This window comes from Trachurus japonicus, chromosome 1, assembly GCF_045865225.1.
Source record: "Trachurus japonicus isolate A0001 chromosome 1, Traja_1.0".
In the NCBI taxonomy this organism is placed as follows: Eukaryota; Metazoa; Chordata; class Actinopteri; order Carangiformes; family Carangidae; genus Trachurus; species Trachurus japonicus.
Genome location: NC_140907.1, coordinates 39,537,870 through 39,561,387, shown reverse-complemented (window position 1 = coordinate 39,561,387; position 23,518 = coordinate 39,537,870). Strand labels below are relative to the sequence as shown.

The following is a 23,518-nucleotide window of genomic DNA, read 5'->3' as shown; positions in this document are numbered from 1 at the left end:
GCAAGTTCCCTGCTTGTACTAATAATGAGTCATAAATAAAAAAAAAAATTCTTATCAGGAGTCAGGACAAATATGCAGTAAAATCAAGCAGGTAAATAAAGTTCCAGGAAGAAGAAGTAGTGAAAAACGTGTGTAGATTGTCACATAAAGGAGCTCTTTGTCTGTTTTCTCTCCGGCCGTTGTTGACGAGAGGTTAAAATCCGTCTTCTGATCCGAACTACGACGACACAGGCTAGCTGGTTAGCATGCATGAAGAGATCCAATAAAGACTGGAGTTAAAGCTGCCGTTGTTTTTTCCACCTCTGGAGGCAGATGTTGATGAGTTTGATGCTGAACTCACTATGTTTCTTTAAGATGCTGATCAGTTAAACAGCTGCTCATGCTCATGTTAACAAAACATACAAACAGCTCCTTAAACTTCATTTATAATCATCTATTTCTGCTAATGGAGGTCGTTTCTCCATGAGCGGAAATAAATGATTAGACCTCAAACCTGGAGACAACAGAGCTTAAAGGGATAGTCCAACATTTTGGCAAATTCATCAAAATATAATCCCTTCATTACATTATTATCGGTGCATGTTGTTTTGAGATCGCCGGGGCAGAGACACAAACTCATCAAATACACAATCCAACAACTCCGAAACGCTCCGGTGGACAAGTTGTGACCTGCACATTCACCACGCTATGAAATAATCATGTAACATTACGACACATGAAGCAAATACTCTGAACTACTTAAACGCTTTTGAAATCCCTCCGCCCAGCAGCCGTGTCTGGAATGTAGTTCCGGCTGCATTTGCCTCTAAAACAACTCTGTGTGGTAACGTTGTGTTATTATCTCATAGCGTGGTGAATGTGCAGGTCACAACTTGTCCACCAGAGCGTTGTGGAGTTGTTGGATTGTGTATTTGATGAGTTTGCGTCTCTGCCCCGCCGATCTCAAAACAACATGCACCGATAATTAAAGGACAATGCACATTTTATTGGTCAAACATGTGCAACTTATGTATTTATTCACTTATTCAAACTGATCTTTGGCAACACTGTATCCTTGGCATTCTACTCTATTGTCTTATCTTTTATATGTATTTATTGTGTGTACTGTGTTTGTTTGGACTGTGCAAGCTGCTGAAATCAATTGCCCCTGGTGGGATTAATAAAGTTGTTTGAAGTTGAAGTTGAACAGGGGTGTCAAACATGCGGCCCGCGGGCCAAAACCGGCCGGGCAGAGGGTTCAATTCGGCCCTCAGGATGAATTTGCCAACTGTTAAAAATTACATAGAAGACATACTGTAAGAGGCATAATATTGTTGAAATTGCACATTCAATCAAGAAATGTCAAGTTGGTTTGTAAAAGAATAGTTCATTAACTGTAAACATCTTAATAATGCACTAAAACAAAGGGAACAATTCAATGTTCTTTTTATTTATATGGTATCATGCTATTATTTTACTGGTCCAGCCCATTTGAGATCAGATTGCGCTGTTTGTGGCCCCTGAACTAAAATGAGTTTGACACCCCTGAAGTTGAAGTTGAAGTGAGGATCCTACTGCTATGACTATAGGGATTATGGTGAGAGGAGGATTTGATAAAATGTTGAACTATCCCTTTAAAAGAAACAAAATGTCTAAACAAAACAAAACAAAACAAAAAACGTCCATTTATAGATTAAACTTTGTAAGAACAAAGTAAATGTACTTGACGACAGTTTTGTGTAAATTTCTCTTGAGGATCAAGTATAAAAATATATCTTCTCGTCTCTCCGTCGTCTCTTCAGTGTCTCTCCGTCGTCTCGCCAACCAGTCGGTGGAAGACGGAGCGCTCGTCGCTGCAGAGAGCGGCCGGCGTGTCGAACTCCACCACCTTCCCTCCCTGCATAACCAGCACCCGGTCACAGTCCATGATGGTGTTGATCCTACACACACACACACGGGTCATTAAGACTTTTATCATGCACTGCAAAAACTCAAAATCTTACCAAGAATATTTGTCTTATTTCCAGTCAAAACAAATGTCATTATACTTAAAGCAGAAGTAAGCGATCCGGTCGTTTTGGCTAATGCTGCGTTCCAGGCAGGCTTTTGAAATCGTAAATTACAGCTTCAAGTCACGACTTACGACTTTGTAGCGTTCCAGGCAACCCACTCGTGTTTCTCCGACCTGTTTTACCGGTGAAAGTCACTATAACGGCCACTCGTAACTTCTGACCCGTGAAATCATACCAGTACGTCTCTATGTACCAGATCGAACTGGTACGACTTCACAGGTCGGAAAAAAACGAGTTTCCTTGAACGCACCATAACAGTCCTCGTCCCTACGTCGCCACATTCACGGCGTTCCTTGGCTGCACACACAGCCCTGCATGTCGTTCTCTCTCCTCATTGGATAAAAACTGTAGGATACGATAAATGTTTTCTCCTGGGCTCAGAGCAGAGCAGAGTGACTGACAGACCCGTGTTTCAGACCAAACACTCTATAGAAGTGATTGCTGTCGGAAGATATAACTATTTAAGACTTATATTAACACAAATATATCACTTACTTCTGCTTTAAGATAAGACTCATCACATTAAAAAGTAGCTTGTTTTTAGACACTTTTTTACTTCTTTAAAGCAGATTTTCACTCATAGTAATAACATTACATACGAGCAGCATGGAGGTATTTGTTTTATGTTTTTTGGTGTGTCTTTTTGTTACGAAGACAGTTGGTATCCATTTGCAACTGTCATATGGACATGCACTGCTACGCCGAGACCCCCTGTAACTCAGAGAAGCCACGGAGGACTCTGAAACTTCTTCCAGCCCTTAGTCCACATGAGGGGGAGGAGATCATGAGTGAAATTTGAATTTTGGGTTAACTATCCCTTTAATGTCTGAAGTGATGCGGTTTAGAGTGTAAACTGTGTGTGTGTGAGGACAGGAGAGGAGAGGACGTGGACCTGTGGGCGATGGTGAGGACGGTCTTGTCCTGAAACGTGTCTCTGATGGTCCGCTGCAGCAGCTCGTCCGTCCTCTGGTCCACGCTGGCCGTCGCCTCATCGATGCACAGCAGCTGCAGCACGGAGAGAGAGACTTCAATCAATAATCAATACCAGGACACGGACAATATCTGTTGCTAGGTTACTGGACGAAAACTGCGTTAGTCTCTGCATCGACGTCCTCAGAACTTCCTCAGATTTGGTACAAAGTGATCAAAGGTCACAGTGAACTCATAAAACAAGGATTTGACCTTGTAAATGCAACATACACAAATAGAATAAAATAAACTGGTATAAAATAAAAAAATAACATAAAATAACATTGAACTTTAACTTTAAAAACAAACACTCAAGTCTTAAAGTAGTCGTAGTTACAGGGATAGTTCAACATTTAGTCAAATCGGCCCATTGCCATAACCCCTATAGTCACAGCAGTAGGTTCGTTACCTTTAATTGTCGGTGCAAGCTGTTTTTAGAACGGCAGAGCAGAGCGGCGAGCTGCTCAGAGCTACGCTACGGAGGCTCATTATGGGATTTCTTGGTTTCCCTCATCAAACTCATCAAATACACAATCCAACAACTCCACAACGCTCTGGTGGACAAGTTGTGAGCTGCACATTCACCACGCTATGAGATAATAACAGAACGTTACCACACAGAGTTGTTTTAGAGGGAAATACATGCAAAACCGCTGATGTGCGTTGCCTTCAGGGACAGTTTTTCATCAACAGTCTCTGTATTTTCCTCTAAAACAACTCTGTCTGGTAACGTTGTGTTATTATCTCATAGCGTGGTGAATAGCTTGCACTGACAATTAAAGGTAACGAACCTACTGCTATGACTATAGGGATTAGGGGCAATGGGCCAATTTGCTAAAATGTTGAACTATCCCTTTAATGAGGATCCAGTTATTTTGATTTAATCAGATCACATGTTCTTGTTATGAGTCGACACTGGAACTGAACCACAGGAGATTGTTGTGTGTTCAACGACTCGGTCACAGACGGGTGAAGAAGGTGCGGCTCGTCTAATCCTCAACAATTCAGACTCTATTTATAGACCATCAAAGGTGTTTTGTGAATAAACGTTTTGTTTTTTATTGTTGGTAGGAAAAAAAATAAAAAATCATATCAATTCCAACTTTGGGTTCAAATATCAACTCACAATAGAAACAAACAGAGCAGCAGTTTGTCATTTTGAGTTTAATCTTCACTCTGTAAAGTCTGTGAAACCAGCACTTCCTCCTCCTCCTGCTGCTGCTTCACATTAAAAGTCTCAAACGGCTCCTTCTTCTGAACGAGAAACATGTTGCATTGCTGTGTTTCCTGGACCAGAGCAGGTTTTGATTTATATCCAATCAGGTGATGTTACGTAATAATTTGTTTCTGCTCAAACTAATCAAAAACATTGGACTAATAAAAACGTTGGATCTTGAACACATCACAGTTTCCTGCAGCGTGATCAGCCTAGAGCTCTCCCGTGGTAAGGGTGTAAGGGTTTAAGGGTTTAAGGGTTTAAGGGTTTAAGGGTTTAAGGGTTTAAGGGTTTAAGGGTTTTGCGCCCCTAGTGGCAGGATATAGGTGTTGCAAAAGCGCCCAGAAAACCCATTCACTCCAATGTATGTGTGTTGCCCACTTGCTGGTAAATTGATGAAAACGGCCGTGTTTTTGTTTTTAGGTGTCTTGGTCATATCAGATTATACTTAGAATTTGTTTATTACAAAATGTAGATTGAAACATTCATGTAGAAAACTGTTTTTTTTTTTTTGGTTAAAGCAGAAGTAAGTGGTCCGGTCGTTTTCGCTAATGCTGCGTTCCAGGCAGGCTTTTGAAATCGTAAATTACAGCTTCAAGTCACAACTTACGACTTTGTAGCGTTCCAGGCAACCCACTCGTGTTTTTCTGACCTGTTTTACCGGTGAAAGTCACTATAACGGCCACTCGTAACTTCTGACCCGTGAACTCATACCAGATCGAACTGGTACCACTTCACGGTCGGAAAAATACGAGTTTCCTTGAACGCACCATAACAGTCCTCGTCCCTACGTCGCCACATTCACGGCGTTCCTTGGCTGCACACACAGCCCTGCATGCCGTTCTCTCTCCTCATTGGATAAAAACTGTAGGATACGAGAAAAGTTTTCTCCTGGGCTCAGAGCAGAGCAGAGTGACTGACAGACCCGTGTTTCAGACCAAACACTCTATAGAAGTGATTGCTGTCGGAAGATACAACTATTTAAGACTTATATTAACACAAATATATCACTTACTTCTGCTTTAATGTTTATCTGTAAAGGATCCTCAATGATGCTATTAACGTGGGTGATCTATAAATGTCCTTAAATTATTGAAAACACCACACTGCTCATTCACCAACAATGCAGAGATGTCAGTTCTTGGGCGCTTTACCCATATTCCTCCACCAGGAGGCGCTTCCATTGGACCAATGCTGTCCTTACTCTCTTTTCCAGTGCTCTAGACCAGCCGAGATCAGACCGACGATCACGACGAGCAACTTCCGTGTCATGAACAGAAACTTTATCGACAGCAGCTGCTCAACAGCTGGTTTCAAGCACAGAAAACTAAACTAAACTAAACTAAACTAAACTTAACTTAAAGGGACATTGTGTAACTTCTCCTCTTATCTCTTCAGGAAAATGGATTATTTGGTTCTTCAGTCTGTTTTTCATTAACCAGTAATCCCCCCCATCAACAAAGTGAAGTGTTCCTTTCAGCTCTGAATGAGCCGTTCATATCGTTCATATCTACATGGAGCGGGTAAGCTCGGTGCTGGCTGCCATGTGGTGTCGCCATTGTAATGTTGTTGTGCATGCAATGTTGTAGTTCGTCCAGAAGGAGGCGCTCTTCAGTTATTATTGTGTTGGTTAAGCCGGAAGAGGAAGAAATAAGGTTCAGAGAAAGACGGATAGCATGCGAGTGTAACACGGGTTTTTGCATAAGAGTTACGCTGTATTCTTGTGTTTTGAAAAGCTGACTAAAAGTGTGTAAGAGTCACGAAGTGCATCGGAGTCTTCTTTCTAAAACTTTACAGCCATGTTTTTACGTTCAGTGGCAGCGTGATGGTAACGGTAACCACGGAAACTCAGCGGAGACACCGGAGCTGTCGGCTCAGTCACCGCGGTAACGCAGTGAGGAGGAATGGAGCGTTACACTGATGCTGCATTCACCTGCAGTCGGGCAGACGGCCGTCGCTAACAAACCAGATGTCATTTTAGTCACAGAAGTCCAGAGAAAGACGGTAAAACAATACCACATCGCCATGACAACATATTGTCACGTGTATTGTTTTGCCTCGTGCTGACGGACCACTTGTTTACATAGAGGCTTGTTTATGCCGTTACGTGCAGCGGCTGTCGTCCGTCTGCCGTCCGCCCAATTTCAGGTGAATGCAGCATGAAAAATACAACTGAGTTGCTTGCGATATACAACCGCAATGCTAGATGGGAGCAATTCCTACACAATGTCCCTTTAACTTAACTAAACTAAACAGAGTGTGTGTGTGTGTGTGTGTGTGTGTGTGTGTCTCACCTTGGCCTGAGTCAGCAGAGCTCTGGCCAAACACAGCAGCTGCTTCTGTCCCACTGAGAAGAACCGACCTCGTTCTCCCACCTCAGCATCCAGACCACCTGACACACACACACACACACACACACACACAGAGGAAGTCTTATTAATAATAATAATCTTTTCAGGGATGCAAACGGGTCAGGACCAAAAAAGAGAGGAATTTCCTGGGGGGGGGGGTGTTCACCATTAACAAATAAGTACATTATAATATCACTTAAAAGTCAATTTCCAGTAGTTCAACCCCAACCAAGTATTGAGTGCATATAGATGGACATAGTTTTCAGAAGGCCAACATTTCTAGATTAAAAATGCTTTAAAAAAAAAAATCCTTTGCAATATTTCAATTTTGGAGATACTGAATTTTAGGTCTTCACTGAATGTTAGTCATAATTATTACTATTAAAATAAACTGAATAAATAAAGACATGGGATGTTTCATTCAGTGTGTAATGGACATATAGGCCTATATAATGTGTTAGTTTCACTTTAATTGAACACATTCTACATCGCGGAGGCGACGTCTTTCCACTCAGGGCTTCCTTCACCTCTGAAACGGGGCAGAGCTCCGTGGAAACACCTGCCTGACACAGCAACGTAGGGAACCCCCAGCTGAGACGCTGAGACCCCCCCCCCTCCCAAAAACAAAAACTCTTCGGATCTGAACGATTCACACAAGTCACCTAATTGGTCATGAAAAAAGCGAGTTTCGCTTTTCGGCGCGCTGTTTGCATCCCTGTCTTTTACTGATTGTGAATGATTTACACATGTGGCAGAAAATCACATGATAATATTTATATTTGTTCACGTTTATCTCTGTGATGCAGAACTAAGATAAGATAAACTTTATTGATCTCTGGGTGGGAGATCACTGACACTGTGTAACAGCAACAGCAGCAAATAACGATAACAAATAGAGAGAGAGAAAAAAGATAAAATAAAATAGAATTTCTCTTTTCATGTGTATTATGTCTGAACTCTTTTAAAGAACTTTAAATCTTTATCTTGGATTTGCACTGTAAATCATCTCGATTGTTTTAATACAAATCAATATTTAATGCTGCAAACTCATACTTTATGCTCTGTTTAAGTCTAGTTTTTATTTATTTTACTGTACTTTCTTTGATTCTTTTTTTCTTGCAATTTCCAATTTTCACTATTTGGGGTTTTATTTAAAATGTAAAAAACTGTATGTTTCTATGTTTTTTTTCCCCCCCGTTTCCAATTTTTACGGTTAAATGTATTGTGTTTATGAGATGCCCTTTGGTATGAATTGCGCTATAATGAATGAATGAATGAATGAATGAATGAATGAATTTATTTATTTCGAACATAAAAAATTAAATTTAGAGCAGTGTCCGAAAAGGAGCAATTCCTGGGCCAATCAGAGAGCAGCATTCAATAGAGCCGTGTAATAATGATTTATTATTTCATCCATGATTTGATCAGTTCTCCGGTGTTACAGACTGTGTATTTAATGTTTTGTTTTGTTTTTTCCATATTTTTGATCTTTGTTTCTATTGTCTTATCTATTTCCATTATTTTATCTTATGTTGTTATGTTTTCTTCACTTTCTAATTGCTTTATTTTCTCAATGATATTGTATTTGTATTTTGTGAAGCACGTTGTAACCTTGGTTTTGAAAGGTGCTATAGAAATAAAGTTTATTATGATGCTGATGATGAAGAGCTCACCCATCCTTTGGACTGCGTTGCCGAGGTGACAGCGGTCCAGGACGTCCAGCAGCTCCGGGTCTCGGTGTCGTCCACACGGATCCAGATTCTCCCGGACGGTCCCGCTGAACAGGAACGGGTCCTGAGGGATGATGGCCAGCCGGGACCTGCAGGGGGCGCCACACACACACACACACACACGGATCATTAAGACTTTTATCATCATGTTTTGTTTTGTATTTAATTCTGATTTAAACGAAACACATAAATGAAAAGAAACTAAAGTGTAAATTCCTTCTTGTTATTGTTAATTTCTGTTACAAAATGTGTGAACGTGAAAAACTGGCTTCGTTTTAGATTTAATAACAGTTTAATGTTGAGTTTGAACATTAGAACACGTGGGAAAGAGATTTGTTTTATATAGATTCAGTCACATTCTTGTTTTAATGCTGAGTTCATTGATGTGAGTCACTTTTCCTTTAGACGACAAAGACAGTAACGTTTTTATTTTGAATTTTAAGCAATTTTTCTTTTATTCAAGACTTTTAACCCTTTATATATAACTCTTATTGAAATACTTGGAAATTTGTTATTCATAATTAATTATTGGAGGTTATGAAAAGAGTTTTTAGTTTTTTCTGCAAATGAAGCTAAATTAAAAGGTAATGGTTTTTCTAAAATGTGTATACATAAAAAAAATATTTTAAAAGACAATATAACAATACAATACAAACAATATTAAATAAAAACACACAGATAAAGTCAAAGGAATATTTTAATACTTACTCTAAACTTGAGTCACTTTTTATTTGTCAAAAATAAATTAAATAAGTCTATATTTCAAGCTTGTTTTGTAGCGGAAGCTTCTACAAACTCCTCTTGAACCGGGAAGAGGAGCTTCGAGAAGCTTCCGCTACAAAACAAGCTTGAAATATAGACTTATTTAATTTTTTTCGGGACAATTTTGCATTTCGGGGCTTCAATACAAGAGGGACATTACCAGGGTTCCTACAGCTTAAGCCAACTTAAATTTAAGACTTTTTAAGACGTTTTTAATGCCACTTGAAACGAAATTTAAGATCGACTTCATAATAAACACAAATGCAAACGTCACCACATCTATTACACAGGGTTAGGGACAATTTTACCCACTTTCCTATGTGGTCCAAGGTAAAGTGACTGCTACAGATGTGTCTCCTTCTAGCTGTCCTTTCAAAATAAATGCATAAAAAGTCCGGAAAACAAAACAGAACAAAAACAACACTGACTCTGGAGCTGGCGGCCGTGAGAAATTTAGCGTTGACGGCCGCCACTAACTTCTCTATGTCGGAATGTTACCAATTATTTTGAGATTTGAGACTAATTATAATCATAAAATACCACTCACCATGTGTTAACATTTTTAAGACTTTTGAAAAATTGATTTAAGACATTTTAATGCCAATTAAGGCCTTGTTTTTAGATTAATGAATTCAATGCCTTTTAAGACTTTTTAAGGACCCGTAAGAACCCTGTCACACAACAACCTGCACCGCGCACAACCACACAGTCAACGGTAAAACAACAATTAAAATGCGGAGGCTCCTCCCACCTGAGCTGAGCGAGCCCCACGGTGCTGACGTCCAGCCCGTCCACCAGGATCTGGCCCCGGTCCAGCTCCACCATGCGGAACAGCGCCAGGAACAGCGTGGACTTCCCCGAGCCGGTCCGTCCCACCACGCCCACCTTCTCCCCGGGCCGAACCTCCACGCTCACCCCGTCCAGCGCGTTGGGAAGCCCGTCACGGTACGACAACACGGCGCCGCGGAACTCCAGCCGGCCGCGGTCCGGCCACGACGACGACAACTGAGACACAGAGAGAAAAACTTCACTTTGTTGAGCTAAACTGAAATACACAATCCAACAACTCCACAACGCTCTGGTGGACAAGTTGTGACCTGCACATTCACCACGCTATGAGATAATAACACAACGTTACCACACAGAGTTGTTTTAGAGGGAAATACAGAGACTGATGATGAAAAACTGTCCCTGAAGGCATGAATTTACCTCTAACACTGCAAAAACTCAAAATCTTTCCAAGAATATTTGTCTAATTTCTAGTCAAAACTAATCTCTTTCCACTCACATAAGACTCGTCACCTAAAAATTAACTTGTTTCAAACACATTTTCACTTGTAATAAGTAGAAAAATCTGCCAGTGAAAGGTCTGGTGTAAACGCAGCTTTAGAGGCAAAATCTTACCAAGAATATTTGTCTTATTTGTAGTCAAAAACAAATCTCATTCTACTTAAAATAAGACTCATCACATAAAAAGTAGCTTGTTTTTAGACACTTTTTACGTCTTTCAAGCAGATTTTCACTCAAAATAATCTGATAGTGGAGCAAGTTTTTCTTTTCATTGGCAGATTTTTCTACTTATTTCAAGTGAAAATTTGTTCGAAACAAGTACATTTTTAGGTGATGAGTCTTGTGTAAGTGGAAAGAGTTTAGTTTTGACTAGAAATAAGACAAATATTCTTGGTAAGATTTTGAGTGTTTGCAGTGTTAGAGGTAAATTAATGCGTCTGGGACAGTTTTTCATCAAGCAATCTCTGCATTTCCCTCTAAAACAACTCTGTCTGGTATCGTGTCTGTAGACCGGACCGTAGCAGCCGTTGCCGTGGTGACGTGACTCACCTGCGGGTTGAGGTGCTGCGGCTCGGCGGGCAGCCCGGTGGCGTACTCCTCGGTGCGCTCCACGCTCACCAGCTGCATCTCGGTCTGCGTGAAGCTGAAGATGAGACCGGACAGCAGCGAGGTGATGGACAGAGCGTAGGACAGAGACAGACCCACCAGACCTGAGGAGGAGAGAGGGGGAGGGGCCACAGGTTAGAGCGCTGCACAGGCTCCGCCCCCAACGCCATCCCCCTCCCAAGCTGCTGCTGAGTTATAAGGCTGTATTCAAAACCGCATACTATACTGCTAGTACGTACTGATTTGGCCAAAATGTAGTATGCAGTATGCAGTATGCGAACAAAAGCAAAATCTGCAGTATGCGAAAAGTTCCCGGATGTCGTACTGATTCGGAAAATATCTCCAGTTTGCGTCTGACCAGTCTACATCGCCTACTGTATCCCACAATGCAATGCTCCCCTGACGTCTAACCGTAACCAGAGCGTAACCAAAGACGGTAGTGTAGCCGTGTACCGTAACTATAGTTTAATAAAATAAAACTTAATGCAGATTGATCGGTTCATTGTAAAATATTTATTTATTTTTTTGTAAATGTGGTGATTTCTGTACGTAACGTTTAGGCTCCAGAGCCCCGAGGCAGCGCTGCTCTTCTGTCTGATACACACAGGAAGCTTCACTTTACATTCACACTAACTAATGCTACTGATACAGCTGTTAGATTTCATCACTGAGACCAACATTTATCTCCTAAAAATAACCAGCCGGTGGTAAACCTCTAAAAACCTGCAGGTAAGTTAATTAGCGATCGCCTTCTCTCCCGGGATGACGACGGAGGTTGGCCGGCCGAGCAGCTCTGCAGACCGGCTGCTGCCTGGTGGAGCTTCACTTCTCCGAAAAACATCGGAGCAAACTTCTAAACAGCCGTCGTTTGGATCAACTGGCCGTATATTTGGGATCTAAACAGTTACTTTCTTGCATGAAAACATATTAAAACTTAATAAAGTTACATAATAACGGCGCTAGAGCGAGAAATAAAACAGCTTTTCACCTGTTTTACAGCTACTGCTACCGGTTGCCGTGAAATGCATTCTGGGAAACTCGTATACTGCATACTGCGATGTGAACGGTGTCGGTCTGCTGAAGTAGCATACTGAATCCCACATTCAGTATGCAGTATACAGTACTAACGCAGTATGTAGTAGGCAGCACGGTAGTATGCGGTTTAGAAAACAGCCTGAGTCTCACCTGGATCCACGGAGCTGAACTGGTGCTGGACGACGGCGATGGCGGCGAGGCCCGTCACCACGGCGACTCCGATCATCTGCAGGCGGATGTCGAGCCACTGCATGGCGGCGTTGCTAAGGAACAGGCAGCGCTGGTTCAGCTCCAGACGACGCGTGTTCTCCTCCTCGAACCTGCAGGACGGAGGTCAAAGGTCAGAGAGGAGCGACAGGAAGAAGAAGACTGTGTTGATTAAAGCTTCAAAAAGTTAAAATGTGAATTATTTTACTTTCCTTTGACCAATTTAAATCAACATTGATGTGTAAATAAGTACAAATATTAAATAAAACACAGACACAGATCAATTTATACAAAATAAATAAATGAAACTAAAGTGTAAATTCTGTTTCTGACAAAATCTGAATTAAACTGTGAACAACATGTGAGAAACTACTGTATAATTATCTGGCTTTGTTTTCCAAACACTGATAAAAATCAACAGTTTATATAACCACATGTGGGTTTTTGTTTTAGTTTTATATATACACATGTATATTTCTTCACATTCTTCATGTATTTATCTTTATTCACTCTTTTCCTTCAGACAACAATGAAATGAAAAGTTTTTCTTTTGAATTTTTCACTTCAAATTAAAGTGAAACTATGAAATAATCAAATTTTCTGAAGTTGCATTTTGCAATTTGGCCAAATTAAATCAACAGTGAGTGACGCATACATTTGTACAAATATTAAATAAAAAGACAGAAACTTTGTCATTTTTTCCTGATGAATGGGCCAAATTATACACAATACATTAATAAATGAAACTGAAGTGTAAATTCTTCCTTGTTATTGTTTGTTTCTGTTAATTAACACACAAACTCTGAATTAAACTGTGGATAATATGTGAGAAACTTTAATGACCTGGCTTCGTTTTCCAAACACTGATAAAAATCCACAATTAGATTTATCCACAGTTTTATATGAACATTAGGGGTGTAACGGTATATGTATTCGTCCCGTGCCGTCACGGTACGGGGGTCACGGTTCGGTGCACACAGTCACACGACGAATACGTCTGAATGAATATATATATATAAAAACTAAAAAAGTCGAGTCCTCACTCCAATCTAGGTGGCGGTAATGAGCCTCGAAGCTGCAACTGTCATAACAGACGAAGAAGAGAAGTGATAAGAGAGAAGTTAGAGAAGCTGCTGCCTCATTTATGTCACCGTGTGGCTTCTCAATGAAACACAACGGCGACGGCGGTGGCGACAGCTCGCGACCATAGACTGTGTCGCGACTGGTCCACCGGACAAAGTGTTTCACGGATGCGTGCTGCGTCGCTAGAAACGCATCAAACACGTAGCGCATGTTCACCCGCCTCCCCTCCTTCCCTCCCTCCCACATGTCAATCACTGGTGCAAGGAAAAAGACAACTTGTGTGTAACAACTTATCCTGCTGCTTCTAAGCCTCTTGAGATGAACACAGACAGGACCAGAAACATCACCAAAGCAACTGGCATCTAGTCTAAATTAACTGTGTAAACCAACATTGATGTTAGTTTCTTGTTTTGTTTTGTTTGTAATAGTTGTCAGTTGTCAAGTGCAAGTTTTTTTCCCTCTGGAATTAATGAATGGCATTATAACACTCCTAATGCACCTGTTTAATTTTATATTCTTTTTTTTTTTTTTTACTTTTATAACACAAGACAGATTTTAGTTATACATTCAATAGTGTCTGTTGCACCGAAACCGTACCGAACCGTGACCCCTGAACCGAGGTATGTACCGAACCGTGACTTTTGTGTACCGTTACACCCCTAATGAACATGTTTTGCATTTGTTTTATCTATATTTTGTCGCATTCTTCTTTGGAATTTGAGGCAAATAAAAATGAATCTGTAAAATAATCTGTTTTTCTGAAAACGCATTTTACAATTTGACCAAATTAAATCAACAGTGACGCATTCATTTGTACAAATATTGGATAAAAGACAGAAACAATGTACCAAACACACCTGAGGCTTCACACCAGGAGAGTTCAGACCTGATTTTCACCTCAGACGCTGAGTACTGATTTAGTTAAACTGATCTGTTTTTTGTTTCTTTATTTTTATTCTATTTCAATTACTTTTGTTTTATTTTATTTCAAACCCTCTCCTCTTATTCTTGTGTCTCTGACAAACTCACGTGCACAAGAAGCTTGAAACTCAAAAAAAGCTGAATAAGTTCTCCGAGTATTGTTGTACAGAAAAGAAAAAAAAAACATTAATTAAAGGGACAAGAAGGAGTTTTGGAAAAGTGAAGTGTTTCCACACTACATTTATGAGCCTCTGCACCGTGAAATTCTTTGACCGGCGCAAGACAGACTCATGTTTTCATTCATCAAGAATTAAAGTCAGAGGTTGGAAGACGATCACATACCGTCGTAGTTCCCACCATAAACGGAGATTCATACTGCGGCGTTATTCTCATGACTCGCCACGAAACCGAAAGTAAAGAAACGCTGGTCGGCTCGCCCAGCATTTCCACCACCACTAATAATAACAAAATAACCATAGAGACAAAACCATAGATTTATAGAAAATGGACCATTAACAAGTGGTAACGTACGCACTCCCACCCTCTTCCCTCATCACCTGCTTAACCGAAATCAAATCCTGGTTCACTTCCAACTTCCTCAAATTAAACAGTGATAAAACAGAAATCCTTCTAGTTGGCACCAAATCTACACTATCCAAAATTGACCGTTTCCCCCTTCTTATCGACAGTTCCTCAGTTTCCCCCTCCCCTCAGGTTAAGAGTCTGGGTGTCATCCTTGACAGCACTCTATCATTCAAATCTCACATCAATAACACCACTCGGGCTGCCTACTTTCATTTACGTAATATCAATCGACTCCGTCCCTCCCTCACTCCCAACACCGCCTCCATCCTTGTCCACAGTCTCGTCACCTCCCGTCTTGATTATTGCAACTCGCTCCTCTTTGGTCTCCCTCACAAGTCTCTCCATAAGCTTCAACTGGTTCAAAACTCTGCTGCACGTATCATCACCAAAACTCCTTCTTCCCAACCATATCACCCCATCCTACAGCAACTTCACTGGCTCTCGGTCACACTAAGAATCCAATTCAAAATCCTTCTGTATACTTTCAAAGCTATCCACAACCTCGCCCCTCCATACTTGTCTGATCTTCTCCACATTGCCACTCCAGCACGCTCCCTCAGATCTTCCTCCTCTCTCCACCTCACTGTCCCCCCTGCTCTCCTCAGCACCATGGGGAGCAGAGCTTTCAGTCGCTCTGCTCCCCGACTCTGGAATTCTTTACCATCTCACATCCGTAACATTGACTCTCTCCCTCTTTTCAAAACAAAAATCAAAACCCACCTGTTTCAAATTGCCTATCCACCCCACCACCCCTCACCCTAACACTTCCCTTTTATTCTGCACAGTTTTATTTATTTGCTCTCTTCATTATTCATTCTTACTGATGTGTTTATTGTTGTTTATTTTGTGCTTTTTAATGTTGTCTATTCCGTGCTGTGTGTTTTGTTTTGGTATTATTTATTGATGATTTATTCTGTGTTTTTGATGATTTTAACTGCTGTAAAGTGTCCTTGAGTGGCGTGAAAGGCGCTTTCTAAATAAAATGTATTATTATTATTATTATTATTATTAGATTCATCCACATTAATATCAGACTTTTTTATTGTCGTGGAATTTTTCGTTCTGCCGAAGGAGAAACTCCTCGTTATCCCTTTAAGTGTTAATTAATTGTGTTCATATTTTGTGTAACAGCTGATCCATCCTGGTAAATCTAGTTTGTGACCTCACTCTGAAATCACTGAGAACACACACTGCAAAAACTCAAAATCTTACCAAGAATATTTGTCTTATTTCTAGTCAAAACTAATCTCATTCTACTTAAAATAAGACTCATCACATTAAAAAGCAGCTTGTTTTTAAACACTTTTTACTCATTTCAAGCATTTTTTCCACTTGAAATAAGTAGAAAAATCTGATAGTGGAGCAAGTTTTTCTTTCTTATTACAAGCACAAAAAACTTGCTTTCACTGGCAGATTTTTCTACTTATTTCAAGTGAAAATTTGTTTGAAACAAGTGAAAATGATTTTTAGGTGATGAGTCTTATTTTGAGTGGAAAGAGATTAGTTTTGACAAGAAATTAGACAAATATTCTTGGAAAGATTTTGAGTTTTTGCAGTGTATTGATTCTACCGTTTCTCTTCCTAGTGATTTTCAGAATAAAAGCCCTTGGTGTGTGTGTGTGTGTTGTCTCTCTCTCTCTCTCTGTCTGACCTGGCGGAGCTGCCGCTGGCCCGGATGGTGGCGAGCCCCGTCAGCGTCTCGGTGAAGTGTGAGTAGACGGGCGACAGCGTGAGGCTGCAGAGCCGGCGCAGCTCGCGGGCCGTGTGGCGGTAGCGGCGCTGCGTGCGGTGGTACAGCAGCGCCAGCGGCAGCAGCGGCAGCAGCAGCCAGCGCAGCCCCAGGCTCAGCACCGCCACCAGGCCCAGCAGAGAGAACACGTTGGCCAGCAGGATGTTCAGCACGAAGGGAAGCCCGTCGTCCACGCTGCTCACGTCAGAGGAGAACCGGTTCAGCACGCGGCCCAGAGGCACCGTGTCGAAGAAGGACACCGTGGCCTGGAAGGGACAAAAAGAGAAGAAAAGAAACCTTCAGAGACTGTGGCTTTTATGTTATAGTCTCATAGTTATTTTATTCTATTTCATTTCTTTCTTCTCTCTTATTGTTATCTTTCTTCTGAGTGTTTTTTAATTTTGTTCTATATATCTATCAATCAATCAATCAATCAATCAATCAATTTGTTTATTTCGGGCATGTCAATTTAAATCATCATCATCACACTTCATCTTAGTTCAAGTAATACAATACACATGGCCGAAAGGGAAAGCGGGAGAAGCAAAAGCTGATCTAGTCCCGCCCCCATTACCCACAGAATAAGCACGGGGCCGCGTAACTAGTCCTGCATTTTATTCTATTTTATTAAATTTTTATTGTTTTTTCTACATGTTTTATCATGTTATGTTATGTTATGTTTATTTATTTGATATGGACATCACAGATACACTGAGACTGTTCCAGTGGACAGACCAGATGCTTTGCTTGGGTGTGTTTAGCACATGTGCTAATTTTCAACACTAGTCTATAGGCGGCTGTTCTAAAAGCACATAACATATTATCAACAGTATAAGATAAAACCAAGTATAGTATATATATTTTTTGGCTTTTTGCCTTTTATTTGATAGCACATAGTGAGATAGACAGGAAAGGGGGAGGCAGAGAGAGGGGGAATGACATGCAGGAAAGGGCCGTCGGATGTGGGATTTGAACCGGGGCCGCCTGCACGAGGACTATAGCCTCAAAACATGGGGCGCCTGCCACTGCGCCACTCGGCGCCCCATTTTTATTGTTTTTTTTATATATGTTTTATCATATTTTATTGTTTTTATTTTTATTTATATATATATTTTTTTACTATTGCTATATTTTATTGTTGTTTTTAATCTTCGTGCATTAGTCTCCATGTCATTCTTCTTGTTTCACTTCTTATATATACTGTATACATATGTATACTTTTTCAATCAAAATGTAAAGCACTTTAAATGGCATTAATTTGCTTTGAAAGGTGCTATATAAATAGCCTCGTAAACCAGCCTCTCGCGGAACTGCATTTCATTTCATTCCGAGGGAGAGTCTGGCCTCATCCCCGTTCTAAGCGTTTGGCCTGAAACCCTCAGAAGGCCTTAGAGCCAATCAGCGTCGCCCGCTGTGATTGACACAGCACGTTGGCCAATCAGGGACCGACTGGTGCAAAGCCCCGTCACTACACCAACTTGCTGATTGGCTGAATGGGGTTGTCTGTCAACGCTACTACCAAAGATATTAAACCGTCTTTGCTACTACTCCCGCCCTGCTGCCGCCCAGCCCAAACGCTTAGAGGGGGGATGAGGCCGGACTCTCTGAGAAATGAAATGAAATGCATTTCCGCGAGAGGCTGGTTTACGAGGCTACTATATAAATAAAATTTGATTGATTTTAGCAAAAAAGCCATAACAAGAAGATGGCTCAATACAGAACCTCCCACAGTTAATCAGTGGGAAGCCATAATTAAAGACATCCAAACAATGGAACTACTGACGTTTAGTCTCAGATTACAAAGGGACAAAGGTGATGCCCTCTGGGAAAAATGGAGCACCTATATTACAAGAAGAGGTGATAATCAACCTTAATGCTATGTATATCCTGGTTTTAAGAACGACTATGACCATATTGCTGTAATGTATGTGACATATGACCTACTCGCAACCCACGGTTCCCCCATGTTGTGTTCACGAGTGTTCATATGTATGTGTGCATTTGTATATGAATATGTAGATGATTATTTAGTCATATGGGTGTAAGCGAACATGTGTACTCAAGATAACACGTGTTTAGACGTACAGTATATGTGCATATGCTTTTGTTTTTTCTTTTTCTTTGTGTTTATAAGGGCACAACTTGGCAAGCATTTGTACTATTTAGCCACATCATATTGTACCCATACCTATTTTTGTCTATTATACTGATGCTACCTATGTTTTGTGCAAAAAAACGTGAAAAAATAAAGTTTAAAAAAAATAAATAAATAAATTTTGATTGATTTTCTTTTATTTCTCTCGTCTGGCCTCTTTGTGGATTAACTTATCTAACTTAATCAATGGATCACAGGACTTCACACACACACACACACACACACCCCCCTACCTTGAGGACTCGGTCCAGCAGTCTGTTGTGCACGGTGGCGGCGGCGCTGACGGCTCCGTAGGCGAACAGAAACGCTCTGAGCGCCGTGAAGACGGTGTTGGCCGCGCCGATGCAGCCGTACACCAGCAGGTAGAAGTTCACATCGTTGGAGCTGGAGTCGACCGGAGGAGACGACCGGCCCAGAGAGGGAAGAGGACACCTGGTGGGTTTTTTTAAAGGGATAGTTCAACATTTAGTCAAATTGGCCCTATATTTCTTGGTTTCCCTCATCAAACTCATCAAATACACAATCCAACAACTCCACAACGCTCTGGTGGACAAGTTGTGAGCTGCACATTCACCACGCTATGAGATAATAACACAACGTTACCACACAGAGTTGTTTTAGAGGGAAATACAGAGACTGTTGATGAAAAACTGTCCCTGAAGGCATGAATTTACCTCTTAACACTGCAAAAACTCAAAATCTGTCCAAGAATATTTGTCTTATTTCTTGTCAAAATGTCTCATTTCTAGTCAAAACTAATCTCCTTCCACTTACATAAGACTCATCACCTAAAAATTAACTTGTTCATAGATCATTTTCACTTGTTTCAAACTAATTTTCACTTGTAATAAGTAGAAAAATCTGCCAATGAAAACATGTTTTTTTTTGTGCTTGTAATAAGAAAGAAAAACTTGCTCCACTGTCAGATTATTTTAAGTGAAAATCTGCTTGACAGACGTAAAAAAAATTCGTTTTTGACTACAAATAAGACAAATATTCTTGGTGAGATTTTGAGTCTGGTAACGTTGTGTTATTATCTCATAGCGTGGTGAATGTGCAGCTCACAACTTGTCCACCAGAGCGTTGTGGAGTTGTTGGATTGTGTATTTGATGAGTTTGATGAGGGAAACCAAGAAATCCCATAATGAGCCTCCGTAGCGTAGCTCTGAGCAGCTCACGGCTCTGCTCCACTGTTCTAAAAACAGCTTGTGTAATAGTTTTTGCTGTTGAATTATAGTGTTTTAATAACAGTTTAATTATGAACTGATTGTTTTCTTCTTACTATGAACTAACATGAACCACATCCTGATGATTCAAGGGAAAATGTAGTAAATTATAATTAATAACCAATAATAACAATCATTTATGTCATTCCTGACAGATAACACTGTCTGAATAACAGGTTAATGAAATGATCCTGCCTTATATTTAATTTAATTTAATTTAATTATATTTTATTTATTTATTTTTGTCCCATTTTATTCTTATTTATTTATTTTACTCCATTAGTCTTACGTCTGATGTCACTGTCCATTTGCTTTTTTATTTTATTTTATTTTTTTGTCTGTTCGAGGGGATATGGGTGAAAAGGTTTGTACATTCAATGTTGAGTTTGAAATGCAGTTGAAATTTCAATAAAAAATATTGTAAAAAAAAAAAAATCAATAATAACAACACACACAAACAATAAAAAAAGTCTTTGGCTGATTTGCAAATTGCTAATCAGAGGAAATTACAAAACAACAACTATTAATGTGATAAATAATGAATATTTAAATCAAGTTTGTTTTGCTCTGGTTCAAACCGTTGACGTACATTAGTGGTCCCGGAGAGAAGAGCAGCAGCTGAGGCGATGGGTCGAAGGAGCCGTTGGTTCTGGAGGAACCGTTGTTCTTCAGCTCAGAGATCCAGTGGGACAGCCACCAGTCAGACACGTTCTTAGAGGCTGAGACACACACACACACACACACACACACACACACAAACACAGAAACAAACACAGAGGAGGTTGGATGTTGAAATATGAAACAAGAAACTCAGATATTATTCCTTTTGCTTTGTTCTGTTCAGCGTTGTGAGAGAGAATCTGCAACATCAAACTCATCAAATACACAATCCAACAACTTCACAACGCTCTGGTGGACAAGTTGTGAGCTGCACATTCACCACACTATGAGATAATAACACAACGTTACCACACAGAGTTGTTTTAGAGGGAAATACAGAGACTGTTGATGAAAAACTGTCCCTGAAGGCAACGTGCATCAGCGGTTTTGCAAGAAATGAGACATTTTGACAAGAAATAAGACAAATATTCTTGGAAAGATTTTGAGTTTTTGCAGTGTTAGAGGTAAATTCAAGTCAAAACTAATCTCTTTCCACTTACATAAGACTCATCACGTACTAAAAATGTACTTGTTTTTAGATAATTTTCACTTGTTTCAAACAAACAACTTGTAATAAGTAGAAAAATCTGCCAGTGCATCAGCGGTTTTGCATGAATTTCCCTCTAAAACAACTCTGTGTGGTAACGTTGTGTTATTATCTCATAGCGTGGTGAATGTGCAGCTCACAACTTGTCCACCAGAGCGTTGTGGAGTTGTTGGATTGTGTATTTGATGAGTTTGATGAGGGAAACCAAGAAATCCCATAATGAGCCTCCGTAGCGTAGCTCTGAGCAGCTCACGGCTCTGCTCCGCCGTTCTAAAAATAGCTTGCACCGACAATTAAAGGTAACGAACCTACTGCTGCTATGACTATAGGGATTATGGCAATGGGCCCATTTGCCAAAATGTTGAACTATCCCTTTAAAAGTCTTATTATTTTTAGATCAGACTGTTACAGGGTCATATTGTTTAATTCTTATTCACTGACAGTAAATTAGTAGAAAAGAGAAAGAGAGAATAACATCTATATTTTAAAACATTTCTTATGTATTTATCATTTGTGGCTTATTTGTTTATTATTTAATGACTTTTTTATTGGTCTTTATTGGATATTTTAGCATCCTGATTAGCACAGGAGCAACTTTATATTTCATTTCATTTCATTTTAACTTTTAATTTAGTTGTGTTAATTGTCTTGACAGTTTTATTTTACTGTCTTGTGTTGTCTGTCTGAAGGGGACACTTTACACTTTCACTGTATGTGTAATGTAATTTAATGTTTTAGAGTTTGATAATAACCGTGTCTAAAGCCCTATTCGCACGGGATTAGTTTTACCTGGGGACCTCTGGTAATTTGTAATAATTGAGGACGTCTGTGATCTTAATCCCGTGCGAATGCGCCATGTCAGTAATTTGTAAAGTAAAAATTCCCACCGCAAATTACAGACTATATTTCACTAAAGACCGACGTCCCGTGGTAAAACTAGTCCCGTGCCAATCTGCATCTCAGTAATTGAGGGGCATTTTTTGTTCTTGTTGTTTTTATTGCGCGCCTTTTCTACTTCTTCCCCGGTTGAAATCATAGGCTACGGTACGGTTTGAGGCTGCGGTGGAAATTATGAGCGGCATTTTTGAAGGCGTTTTAGGTGCAAACACGGGCTGGTATCGGTGCTGGAGAGAGACCCATTTAAATAAACAGCTCAGATCCATAAAAAAAAGCGAAATAGGATATTGACATGCGGCTTTTTAATACAAACGCCATGACGGCCCGTTATTGCAACTGCACTGTTGCAAAGTCTCGTTGCTGCTTTGACATTTTATTTACATTTGCTTCTCACATGGATGTGACAGCAGCTGATGTTACCACGTGCAGCTTTGACGTCACATCGGAGCCTTAATGTCAGTAAATTAGAGTAAAAATACAGACTTCACTTATCCCGTGAGAATGCACCGCAAGAAACACAGACGTGGGGGGGGTCATTTACAAATCACCAGACGTCCCCAGGTAAAACTAATCCCGTGCGAATAGGGCTTAAAGCAGATATCAGTGGAATGTTTTTGTTAATATAAGTCCTAAATAGTCCTATTTTCCGTCAGCAATCACTTACATGAAGTATTTCAGCCTAAACACGAGTCTCTCCGTCACTCTGCTCTGCTGTAACCCGAGGAGAAAATTTTCCTTGTGGGATACAAGTGTTATCCAATGAGGGGAGAGAACGGCATGAAGGGCTGTGTGTGCAGCCAAGGGATGCGCGTGAATGTGGTGACGTAGCACGAGGACCAATTGATGCCTGACAAGGGCGGGGGCTGCTAACTCATGGTGCGTTCAAGGAAACTCGTACTTTGTGTTTTTCCTTCCTGTGAAGTCATACCAGTTCGATCTGGTACGAGTTCACGGGTCGGAAGTTACGAGTGGCCGTTATAGGGAACTTTCACAGACAACAGGACGGTAAAAACACGAGCTACGGGTTACCTGGAACGCTACCAAGTCGTAGTTGTGACTTGAAGCTGTAACTTACGGTTTCAAAAGCCTGCCTTGAACACAGCATTAGCCGAAACGGCCGTGCCGCTGTTATCTGCTTTAAGTCCGAACCTTGCATGAGCAGCAGAGAGACCAGGACGGCCGAGGCCAAGGCTCCTCCCACGGCCGACCAGTAGGTGGCGTAGACTCTCCACGCGAGGCCGCCGGTCTGCTTCTGCTCCGCCGCCGCCAGCAGCAGCTCGTCGTCCTCGTCCACACGCAGCTCGGGGATCGAACCTGGAGCGTCCTCGTCCTGCTCAGAACCGTCTGAGGTCCAAGAAGAGAGTCGGTGGTAACACTTTACTTGAATAGGTATTCATAACCATGACATAATAGCTGTCATAAACATCAATGAATACTTATGACAGCTGTGGTTAAGTGTCATTCGGTAAGTTATGTCACTTTTGATGCAAAGTTGACA

The 23,518-nt window shown here is 40.7% G+C and overlaps 1 protein-coding gene across 1 annotated transcript in view; it reads right to left on the bottom strand.

Moving 5' to 3' along the window:
- Positions 1-1,707: 1,707 nt before the first annotated feature.
- abcc10 (ATP-binding cassette, sub-family C (CFTR/MRP), member 10) overlaps positions 1,708-23,518 on the bottom strand; it is a 44,021-nt gene continuing 22,210 nt past the window's right edge. The window contains exons 16-26 of the mRNA XM_085788114.1: positions 23,170-23,364; positions 20,506-20,635; positions 18,924-19,122; positions 16,458-16,801; positions 12,161-12,330; positions 10,919-11,079; positions 9,831-10,084; positions 8,261-8,406; positions 6,531-6,628; positions 2,944-3,056; positions 1,708-1,919 (exon numbers count right to left, since the gene is read on the bottom strand). Coding sequence (XP_085644240.1) covers positions 1,778-1,919; positions 2,944-3,056; positions 6,531-6,628; positions 8,261-8,406; positions 9,831-10,084; positions 10,919-11,079; positions 12,161-12,330; positions 16,458-16,801; positions 18,924-19,122; positions 20,506-20,635; positions 23,170-23,364 — 1,952 coding nt within the window. The 3' untranslated portion in view covers positions 1,708-1,777. The remainder of the gene's footprint in view (positions 1,920-2,943; positions 3,057-6,530; positions 6,629-8,260; positions 8,407-9,830; positions 10,085-10,918; positions 11,080-12,160; positions 12,331-16,457; positions 16,802-18,923; positions 19,123-20,505; positions 20,636-23,169; positions 23,365-23,518) is intronic.